General features: G+C 45.1%; 1 protein-coding gene across 1 annotated transcript in view; it reads left to right on the plus strand.

Annotated features, from left to right (window-relative positions):
* Positions 1–12,469, plus strand: part of LOC119438599 (uncharacterized) — a 100,386-nt gene that overhangs the window by 12,140 nt on the left and 75,777 nt on the right. The window contains 1 exon segment of the mRNA XM_049660617.1: positions 1,133–1,221. Coding sequence (XP_049516574.1) covers positions 1,133–1,221 — 89 coding nt within the window.

The raw sequence follows: 12,469 nt of genomic DNA on the forward strand, positions 1-12,469 counted from the left end.
CTCGGGTGCCCGGATAACGGCTCTGAATTTTCGTGCAACGTCTCTTGAAGGTCGCCGACAACGGCAGCAAAAATTATTTTATGCTTAAAATGAGCACAAGAAGAAGCAAGAGCCGTATTCACCGCTCTTCTCTTACGTAAAGGTGTATCTTCAGTGGCTGTCTTTCAGGCACTTGCCACTTCAGATAGTGATCGGTGTAACAACGAGCCTATCGATATGTTGATGACCCATCACGAAAGGCCGTTATATAAGAGAACGGCCCGTTTTCATGAAAAGCTCTTGCCCAGTAATTGTTCGTACGAGTTAATTTAAGCCAATCCTCAGGCTGTACCTATTATTAGTGAAGGCTACCGGTCAATTGGAAAGAGCACTTACGAACGGAAGGCTTCATGAATTTGAGCCAAGTCTTTTTTAATAACGGCCGAGGATTTCTTCACCGTCTCCAGATGGGACGCACACGTAAAGAGTCAATTTCTTCACTTAACAGAGAAGTGCGGACATATTTTCGACCGTACAGGAAATAATTTGATGCTACTTGCAATTTAGCTCGGCGCAACCACTTTCTAACGGTGCAGGGTGATACAGCCGCAAAACTTAGGACAATTCACTAATAGCTCTTACGCTAAAATGATCGCAAGAGCAAATTAGTGATGGCAGCCAGAGCACTTATGAACTAATATATTTGTCAATTGAGCCGGTTTTGTTATTATTTCACTTTCGCTAAGGCATAGCCACGGCACCGAAGAGATTCTTTTTTTTTTCTTTTTTTTTTCTGGCATGCGACGGTTCATTACATTGCTTTTCGAATATGACAGCCAGGCAACTATCATATCAGAGGAGCACTCAAACCTTGGGTGTCGGCAGGATTTCCTCTTGCCGGGGGGCGGGGGGTGGGGTGACTGCTGGTGTGGCTTGGGGGGGGGGGGGGGGCAAGTGCCCCTTTTGCACCCCCCTGCCGACGCCAATGGATCAAACTATCGAAAAGGAGAAAAAAACGTCTTTTCCCACCATTGTTTTCTTGCCTCCATTATCTTCAGTTATACTGCACGATAAAAAGAGTTCAGATAGGAGCTTTGCTCCCACATATTCAGTTACAACTGGTTCATATCCGCATCGGCGTCGCGCATTGCAGACCCTGCTGACGAGCAAAGAGAACTTCCGGAAACCCTTCGTGTACAGGTTCCTGTCAAGCTGGCTGGGCCCACACAACCTGGTGACTGCGTAAGTTGGAAAGTGCTGACGGGTTGCTAGCTTTTGCTTTGTTTGGAGAAAGTTCTTTTATTGTGCTAACTGTATGCCCGGATTAAGGGATGTGCGAAAAATTACAACGGGGGGAGTTTTCAGGGCTTTAAGTTGTTGTTATACAGTTTAATCGATGTATGTAGATCGTAAAGGGGTTAGTGCGTGGTGATTTCAACGAACTACTATCTCCGATTGTGAGATTTAGCGGATATGAGATGTTATCTTTTATTGCGAAGGTTCATGGTTATGGCAGACACCGTAAATTATGCGATAATCGTGCGTAACATATTTATTGCATAAACTTTACTAATGAGGTTTTTAGTTCTAATCGTAGCGCACATAGGCCAATGGCTCAAGGCTTTTGTTACTTAGAGGCACTCCTCAGACTAGCACCAGTTTCTAAATGTCTCTCCGCAATATTAGCAACAAAATGTACGGTTGTAACACGATGTAACGTATCTGTAAAACGCCAGTAACCCGCCGTGGTTGCTTAGTGGCTATGGTTGGTGCTGCTAAGCATGAAGTCGGGGGATCAAATCTCGGCCACAGTGGCCGCATTTCGATGGGGGCGAAATGCGAAAACATGGGTTAAATTTGGGTGCACGTGTAAGAACCCTACGTGGTCCAAATTATTCCTGAGCGACAGTTGCGCGATAAATTACCGTGCGACTGGCCGCTCGATGCACATTGCGTGTATTCCCCGACTTCTTTCACGCTCGGAAAAACCCGTTCATGCAGCACGTATTGAGCAACAGAAAGCTAGTATCGGGAGTTTTTTATATTGCTCTACAATTTTTTCATTGACACTTCGATAATTAGGACAGTGCTTCTCGAGTTAGATAATTAATTACAATTACCTAATTAAATCTCAGTAATGAAATATTACTGGCGGCTACTTCACTGTACTGGAAACAATACGCACTCGGTCTTCTTCGAGTACAGCGATTACTATTATTTTATATCTTGGTGCATTATAGTTGGGACACCCTGTATACATAAACAGACAAACCCATAGGATAAACATGTCGCAAAAGCAATAACCGTTCGCTGCAGAGCACTTGTATGATGTATAACTTCCCATTACGCACATGTCAATTGGAGTTGAATCTGATTAAAGTTTTTGGTACGTGTGTGTGTGTGTGCGTGCGTGCGTGCGTGTGCAGTAATATTTTCCATTCGCGTTTTCCTCGACTACGCCTCTAACGTATTTGTAAATGGAATTTGGAAACCAGTGTCGGGGAAGCTCTTGTGATGGCAGGTTCGCGCCTTCATGACCTTGTGAAGCAGAACAGTGTCCTGTCGAAACATGTATAACCTTCTGGTATTCACCACGTCCAGTTAAGATTTTGGAAGAGTCTGCAGCCCGTTGACGTAACCTTGACAAATATTTTCACTCTATCCTCCTTCTCCTTAAATTGAGGGTTAAATTTTAATGAGGAAGTATTCTAAACTGCACTACACAGCAGCAATGGCGCTTCGATTGGCGTATGCCGGAAAAACCCCTCTCCCATTTCAGCGCGCGCTGCGCGAGGGAGGGAGCCGCCGGAGTAGAGAGGGTATTGAAAAGCTGCCGGTTGGCTGTAGGAGGAGGAATGAGGAGGGTAACATAGCATTGGAGCGGCGCTGATTGGTTAAAACGCCACGCAGACGCTGCGTAGAACGATGCCGCAACGCTGCCTTGGGAAGCTGCGTCGCGCCACAGGAAAGTTAGGTCTAGGTAGACGCTACGGCAGCGTTGAAAGCGACACTAAGCCGAAGGAGATCTGATCAACACCGATGTCGGCGACATACGCCGCCGTGCGGTCGATGCGACGAGACCTCATCGTGTGCCCGACACTTCCCAGCAGCGGATAGGGCGTTTGGCGCATAACTAGACATATACATCCTAATACCGCTGTGTAATAGCCATTTCAATCTCTGGGAAGTCGCGAGAGCCGCCGTCGAACAATGACTGTCGTTGAAGCCAACGTTTCGACAAAGGGACGTGTCGCCTTGTCGAAACGTTAGCTTCAGCGACATTCCTTGGTCGGCTAGCACTCACCAATTCAAGCATAGATCTTCTAGTCAACGTTTGTTTTATTGGCACGTCGTGAGAGTACGTGCGTCGTGCGTGTGGCTGAACGTTACAGTTACAATCATTATTGGGTGGCGCCTCTTCTTATGCGCCGCTCTAGCATACGAACTGCTTTATCAGTCCGGGACTTTAGCTTTACCAACTCAGCAACGTTTCTTTCGTGAAAAAAAAATTTCTCATGGACGGGCCGACTCCTCCGCGAATAGTATGCTCGTTTGTACAAATAGCCTTCACCTGATCTTATGAGTCCTTCCAACATAAAAGTACCTTGTTAATACGGCCACTGTACCCGTAGTCGTTTAATGGTTCGAACACAAGAATGGTCCATAAGAACAGGTGACGGCGAATCGGTGCAGCTAAATTACAGTTAGCGAACGCGGCCAACCATTGACAAACAACCCTTACTTCCATAAAACTGTTCGTTTACAAGTCCTCCTGGGTCAAATTCAGAAATATTTTCGTTCCTAACTCCTATTTCCGGTTTGACGTTAAAAATACGTCCGCCATCACGATTGGCTGGTATATCCTCTTGCGAATAATTTTAGCGTAAGTACTTTTGTGTACATACTACTAGCTTAAGTGCCCGTGTTCGTCGCCAAGGGTGGGCACACCGGGCACGATGACACGTGCCCGTTGTGGCCACCACCTGGCCACGCCGCTGCAATTAAGCGCTTGCCTTGTCAAGGCCACGTGAGCTTTGAACACCTCTCACCATATGCTGAACATTGATAAGCAATGCCAGAGAAAAATGTCCCCAACAGTATCCTTCATCAGCAGTGGACATGCAACTGCGCGTTACACTGCAGGTGGAGATTTGTGCAAAAAAATGCACAGCGTTTTAAGAAAGGCGTGTACTGTACTGCATAGCTTGAAATATTGTTGTATGTTGGTCGTGTGTTCGGCGGAAGCGTGTTAGTTCCGCTGGAAGTACTGTAGTTACGTGGGTCCCTTGTTCGTCGCCTCGCCTCCTTTTGTGGTTGTACAGGAAAACCTGCCGATAATGGCTTATCTAAACTCCGCAACAGGTGAGCAATAAACTCTGCCCCTCAATCCGTCCGTCCCCGCTATTTTAATTTAAAGAAGTGTGTGTAAGCAGACACTTACTCCTGTGCTCCAACGTGTGGTAAAAACAGCAACACTTTGTGAATAATAAAGGCGATGCAGCATACAAAAAGCACTTGAGAAAGAGTTTTTGTGAACAGTTTGTGAGTCGAGGTGCAGCTATTGCGCTATAACGCAACTTTAATTAATCCCATGTATGCGGCAGCAGCTGTCGAAAAAGTTTGGGTCAAAATGCAGACAGTCTTGGACAAGAAACTTTGATTTCATTTTCGGCTGTAAGAAATTTCAGACGTTCTTACTGAAACTTTTGTCAACTTCCATCCATTAAGCATGGATTATAGCTTGTCTCATTAAACGATTAGCATCTTCCCTAGCGTATTTTGTGTTTTTCGTGCCTGCTCCACTTAATGGGGAATTGCAAAAAAGAAATATTGGCTCTTAAATATACACTACCTGCACATAGTCTCAGAGCAAATGTATTAAGCATGTTGGTTGCCGTATGCGGATTGATAAAAAAGCGGTCACTCGTGTGCCTAGCAAAGATCTGTGAAGCGATGGCTTGCACAATATGGTTGCTGCCTTTCCGACCTCACACGTGAACGGCACATCAGTTTCTTAGCATACAAATGGACTGAGCACATTAAGTACATAACTAAAGCAGTAATTTGCGATACGTTTATCCTATTGCGGCCCCTATCGTGCCTAAAATGAGGCTTTAGGTGCGTGTTTAATGCGCCTAAAACTTAGATATTCGGCCTAAAAGTTCGGTCTCTAGCGATGACATGCTTACTGATTTATTGTACGATGAAGAAAGGTTACGACGTGTTCCGCTAAGCCGTGGGCCTATCACGAAACCGGTACGATGTCACAAAGCGCTTGCTGCCCCGATGAAAGCACAGGGAACAGTGGGCCGATCCCGAAGGCGATGCATTGTCAAATAGTACCTCGAAGTACGAAGTACTTTGAAGCCCTATTTGACATTGTAGAAGCTCGTACGATGGTGGTGGGAAACTTGCGCGGCTGTCTGCTTTTATAAGCAACTTGTTTTATGCAACATGATGCACGCGAAGGACAGTGGTATGGTTGATAACTGTTTGCGCGTTTTATTCCTACGCCTGTCGTCTTATTGAAACAACAATTAGGACTCTCTAGACCCTTAAAGGTGGATACACGCAACAGACGCAACTGCGGATTCAATTCGCCAATCAGATATCTCGCCACTCAGTGGCAGATAATTACGTTGTCGATACGGACGCTTCTCCTGACTCACCGATCGCAGTGGCATTCTGCGATACTGACTCACGTAAAACACGTGGCACCAGGTCGACGGATTGAATCGGGAATCCGGTCCATCGAATCAATGCAACTTTACTGAAAAGGTTGAGTGTTAATATTGTGCGTTAACCCAACGCATCAATGCAGCCAATATTATGTTCAAAACGCTCATTTTCTGTTTCAGCGAAGAACCGAGTATACCTCTCTCCGAGTTGTGAGGTGAATTCGCTTATGTGCCTTGTTCTTCAAGAGGCTTGGTAAGCCACACCATGGTTATTTCACCGGCGAGTGTTCAGCTTTGACAGGAGGTTCACTGATAGTTCTGCCAGTGGTTTGGGCAGGAAAAACAGAAGCCGTCAAAGATGTCGTCAAAGATAGGAGCCGCGTTGAGCACTAGGTACGTAGCCATATATGCAGCCATTCACATACGCGTTAGGTGTTATCCTGTCGTCGAGAATAATTGCCCCAGCTGCTTCTTTTTGCGATGGAAAAATGGTAAGTAGAAAGAGCATAGGCTGCGACGTCAATTTTCTGTTACCGCCATAAGGGAGATTTGTCGTGCCTTTATACCATCCTGCCAATAAATTTGTGGCTGTAGCTTCTGCTGGTAAGTGGTTCTTGAGGGAAAGGGAAAGGTTGGCGCTATCTTCTGCAGCCCTTGAGGGAGCACGGCTCAGCGCCAATTCTTCTGCTGCTTACATTTCCAGCATGCCCTGGTGGGAAAGGGAGACAAAGTGACTGCTGCTCATAGGTATCCCACCTCTAATTTAAAAACAATAGACTACTGCCAATCATGATCGCTAATCAAGGTATAGCTATGCCGGCTAGTAATGAAAACTGTTCTTATGAAGTAAAACTTATGTGAATAGGTGCTCTGGCACCAAACTCACAAACCTTTCTGTACGTGAGGACCATTTAAAATTCCTCCGGGTGCCTTTATCTCTGTGCTTACGAATATGAGGGCATAGAAATTGGACCAAATACCGAAAATAGCAAAAAAGAAACAATGACGAATTTCAGCGCCTACAGACAGAATTGGATGAATCAGACGAGTAGTGGAAGCGTTAAGTTACCTCTGGCAATAAAGACAAAACCAGCCGACTTCAACGATTCCTCCGGCACTGACCCCCTTCACTGTGACGGCAGTTACTCCCTCGATTCCGCTTCACCGTCCCTCGCACCATCGCCCCGAACATTTTGTGAAACTCCTACAATCTTGCGCGAGCTTCCCCGACTGTCAGCAACGACGACGACGACAACGACAGCGGCAGTAAAACTGTAGTTTGGGCCAGTTGACTCAATCGAACCCTTTAAACAGTGTTAAAGCATAAAGCTTGCCTAGTTGGTTGCGCGAATTGTGTGACATATATGTGCGTCCTTGGAGCGCTATCACTGGAGCAGAGCGTGACATAGCGCCCATCGTGTCTATTTCATGTCGCGTTCCGTCTATAGCGCTGCAAAGACGCAACACTTTAAACATGACTACGTGAAAAAGAAACGGCACAGAAAACGGGGAAGAAGAAAGAGACACGTACGACAAGGAGTGGGCCAGTCCTTGTCAGATGTGTTCCTTTCTTCGTCCGAGCCTCTACGCGCAGCTTTGTTTCAAGACGGCATGACGACGATGATGGTACGATGACAACGATGGCGGCATTACAACAGTGACGGAACGACCGCGGCCCGTCGACAACGACAATGGCGACATTGGCGGCATAACGACAATGTTACGTTGACTAACATCTAGGAGCTTCTTTTTTTTTTGCAACCAAAACGCAGAGAATCACCGCTGTGCTCAAAGCTCACGTCGTCGCACTCGGATATGTTCAATCACCAGCGGCGGCGGTGGTCAAAGTATTATTTTTTAATGACCACGCCAAGTGGTGTGGCTGATACCTAGAGTGAGGATTGATACCAAGACGACACGATGACCGACAGCAGCATGACAAAGATGGCGGCGCATGGCGCATCGTCAAGAAAAACGCGAACAGAGCAAGCCAAGTTTTGGGCTATACACTGCGGCGCGCGAGGGAAATGAAAGGGATGCCAAAATACTACGAAACAGCGGAGTTGCTCACATCAATCAGACATATTTATTCGTTAGATAAATATTTACACAATTACAAAGGTATTAAGCAATGGGATGGATGTTTGAAAACTGTGATTACAGTGAAAACATTGAAATCTACAAGCTCATTCGTCGCATTGGTATACACTAAGATGGCGTAACAAGCTTCTGCCATGTGGCGATTTGTGGGCCAAGAGGCACACTATTTTTGTCCTGTTTTAGCATAAGTATATCCATAGCAGGACAATAATAATAGGCCTCTTCTGGCAATAGAAATCAGCAAGAAGGATTTCACCGCGAAACAGAAAGGAGCGTGTATACTCTATATAGTTTCACCTAACAATAACTGCATGCACACTCAAAAAGAGATTATTAAGCCCCCAACTTTAATAATCATTTTTTATTCATTTGAGTTGCGAGATGCTAGTCACACTTTTTTAAGGGAAGTAAGGACACGTAGGAAAGGTAGCGAGATCTACCAAACGAACGCCCCGTTTGCTACCCTACATGGATAAAAAGGAAAAGGCAATAGAAATGCCAAAAACTTGAGAGAGTGAACACTGCGCGCACACAAAAGGACACACAGCACAACTATATGCGATCACTCAATCCGGTGAACTTACCGTATTCGCACGAATATAATGCCATTTTTGTTCCAAATTTCCAACGTCAGAACGCGCCTTGCGTTATATGCGGGTTCGTGATGCGTGCAAGCGTAATATCTATATTTTTCGTAGAGACCGAAAGACGGCCCTCGCATTATATTCGTGGTCGAGTTATTTACGTGCAAATAGGGTGATTAACGGCAGTAGCACGCCACTTGCTTTTTGCGCCAGCGACGGACTTTACCAAGGTACAAGAATGTTCACCCCTGATAACGTCTTGAGTTCAGCCGGTTTAGCGCGATCGGCACGCTGGACGTCGTACCCAGGACGACAAAGTGATGGCACGTCACAATGCCGAAGGGGTGAGATGGGGGCAGTACTTCCTCATTGTACAAATTCCAGTGACCCCTCCTAGATGATGACATAAGCCTTTCATCATCCTCTTTTTGAAAACTAATCAATCAATCATTCTTCTCTGCTGAAACTTGCGAAACCTTCTCTTGTCACACGGAACCGGTCGACGCATTTTGCGCCTCATGCACATGGCGCCAAATGTGGGTCATACAGTAATCTGGCACTGATACCTTTGCAGTCACAGAGTTTCCAACAATAATTACTAGAGGGAACTCCGCCGCTGGAATCATTCAGCCACCATGGGAATGATGGGCGGTACACAAATTTGTCTAATATTCGTGCTTGTGGATTCAGACGTTCTGGTGGCTTTGTTTATTATACGCTTTATCTGCCTTCATTGTCCTAAATTCCAGAGCAATCTATAATTTTCTTAGTGCAGAAGGCTGCTATCACAGCACAATTGCAGCGGTTACTGCTAATTGCTGCTAATTGCAATTAGCAGCAATTAACAGCAATTGCTGCAAATTGTTAACTGTTAACTGCAATTGCTGCTAATTGCAGCGGTTCAGCCTGTCGAGGGGACAAAACAAAACGCACCAAGTGTCTGAACGCGTTAGCTAACCCGCCGTGGTCGCTCAGTGGCTATGGTGTTGGGCCGCTGAGCGCGAGGTCGCGGGATCGAATCCCGGCCACGGCGGCCGCATCTCGATGAGAGCGAAATGCGAAAACACCCGTGTACATAGATTTAGGTGCACGTTAAAGAACTCCAGGTGGTCCAAATTTCCGGAGTACCCCCCCCCCCCCCCCTATGGCGTGCCTCATAATCAGATCGTGGTTTTGGCACGTAAGACCACATAATTTATAATTTTTTTAACGTGTTAGCTTGCCCGCGAGAAGTTCATAGCAGGATACCGATTGTTGATACACGCGTCCGTGGCGTACTATTTACAATATTGTCGGCCTTTTGTGGTAGAGGCCCTGTGTTCGAATCCTGCCGTTGGGCAGTTTAATGATGTTTATTTCATTATTTATTACTTTGCTTCATTTGATTATTTATTACCTTGCGAAAAAATGATAATTTTACAAAGTCACGAAGCCATTTGAAGCCAGAAGGACGAATTTCAAGCAAATCCATGTACTACCCGTCCTTCAGATACTGGTGGAACCACCCCCCGCTTGCAGCTTCCGTAGAAACTATAGCGCAAGAGCTCCCTCTAGTAATTATTTCATGAAACCTTATGCTTGCAGTAACATGTTTGAAATCGATTCACTACCAGGAATTTCTATATTCGTTCTCCATGCTGCCGGCGTCACAAATTTAGGAAGCCTAGGTGCAGGGGAAGAAAAAAAATCAGTGTAGCACTCGATTAACAGTTTTGTGGCAAGGCATATTCCCTCTCGCATCTTAAACTGGCCCATAAATTTCTGAAGTCCTGTGGTCCTCTTAGCCACACTTTGAACAAAGTATGGCACATCTTTGAAACATGTCACCTTAACCAAGTCAGATTGTTTTTTGTTATGTATCAAGCTACTGCATCACCCTGCGAATTCTTAAATAATAATTTCAAAGCGCAGGATCTGCTTCAGATATTGAAGAACGAATGCATAAACACTCAATATGGATTTTCTGTCGATTTACGTCAGTACGTAGGAGGAAAGCAGTGTGCTTCACTTTCATCTGGCATTTCCAGCGGCTAAAGAAACTTTTTAGCGTTACATTGCCCTGTGGAATCGAAAAAAATAGTACATGTGATTGTGAAGCCCTGTAAAGTAAAAAAGGGAATTGTGGTCCATGATGCCCATTTGGCACCAACGTTCGATAGTTGTATGAGGCTATCTTGCAGCTTTTTCTATGAAACGCATAGAGGTCGTTGCGCTAACGCAGGCCGGCGCTCACATCATATACGTGACCAATAGGAAGGAAGAGTAACTCTTTGTCGGCCAGCAGGCCACGCGAATCAACTTGCACCACGTTTCACGGTAAATAACTATGAGTACTAGACTGAAAGGTTGGAAGCAACATTCGTCTAAAGCCAAGCGTTCTTTGGTACCAACTTGCGGTTTGGAATGACTGTGTTTCTCGACGATCATTCCAGAAATTGCGTAAACAAAACTGCAGAGACAATACCGGAGACTGTGCAATCAAAGGCAGTGATTTTCTGGGCCGATCCTTGCACCAGTACAGTGTCCTTGCAAGCACTTTGACGTGGCTCGTAACGCAAGCCGATCTTGTAGGCAGCGCAATCAAAGGCGTGGAAGAGTCGATCCTGATAACGCTAACGCAGAACAGTCGTTCGGGGGTAGCACGTGAACCTAGCTTCTTCGCCTCCTTCTCCGAGTTTGGCATCGGTATCTCGCCCAGTAGAAAAACACGCAGCCGCCCACACAGATGGGGCGCAGATAGGGAAAGCACGAAAAATAGATGTGATGCTAGCGTGGAGGTTTTTGGAGAAGTACTCGTGTAGCTGTACTGGTTTATGCGTGACTAATGGTGTTATCATCGTTCAATGCACCTCCAAAGTAAACTTACCAACGTCTCGATTGTGAGTGGAGATCATGTGGTTCCGTTGCGTTTTGTTTTTCTCAGTGCATACACGCCTACTTGCAATTATACCTGCAACGACTGCAGACGAGTGTCCCGTTGCAGTCGTTGACTTTGGGACCCTCGTCTGCATACTTTCTGTACCTAGTGATTGCTTGTTTAACTAATAATAAACTGAAATGAAACTGAAACGACGAGACCAGCAGCGTATCGGTATTGAGAGTGGGATGGAAGCCGTCGCGGGTATGAATATGCTCGATGATGAAGTAGCGAGAACCGTAGACTTCGTTTAAGGAACCATAAAAAGAAAACGTAATTGCTTCTCGTATCTAGCTTCTACACAATCAATGTCATCGCATGAATGACACATGACATAACGTCCACCGATGTCCACATTGTGGAGGGTCCCCATAAGATTCTTTCTTTCACACAAATTCACATCATCTTGACTTTGTGTGTTTTGTGGCCTATATTGAAGCGTATTTTTTAGAACGGACTGAACGTTTATGACATTTATGTGTCTTTGTGCCTCTTTTATCGTTCCTGTGGCATTTATATGCTTCAGTACCGCCTTCGTGTGTTTCTTTTAGGCACCGCTTCCTAAAAATAATTTTAACCATATATCAGCGCAGCAAATAAGCAAGGACAAGAACATGCGCTGTATTTGTCCCTCCCTCTGAAACCAGCCATTGACCGAATATATTGCGAAGGAACGTTCTCTAGTTGGCAATTACTTTCCTAATGTCGCGTATTTTCTTGCTTCCCTAGGCATAAACCTAAGTGTCCAACAAGATGCATTATGCATTCAACTGCTTCGCCACGCCCACAGTATTGTGAAGTTACACAATGCGTTTTGAAAGAAGAAGAGATTTCTTTAAGGAACCTTAAGGTGAAGCATAAAAAGCTATAAAGCAACGTTTCAAACAAAATGAAAAGCTTAAATATTATTATCGACTTATAGACCTCGTCGAGGATAAACTTGGAAGCAGTCGAATTCAGGTACTCATCAACTGCATTGTTGCATCAAAACTGCAGCGCTGTAGAAGTGTGCTAAAAAATGCTTACCGAAGTATTCTGACATAATGGCGCATAATCTCTTTAAATGCACCTATACTTTGGGACTTTTTTTTACAATTTATTTGATAATTATAAACAATGTTAGAAGCGTTCTTGTTCTTCGCATGTATCAAAAGCATCACATTTTTCATTTATTTTTTGAACTGACATTTATAGAAACAAAGAACCTAGTA

This window comes from Dermacentor silvarum, chromosome 1 (assembly GCF_013339745.2).
Source record: "Dermacentor silvarum isolate Dsil-2018 chromosome 1, BIME_Dsil_1.4, whole genome shotgun sequence".
NCBI lineage: Eukaryota > Metazoa > Arthropoda > Arachnida > Ixodida > Ixodidae > Dermacentor > Dermacentor silvarum.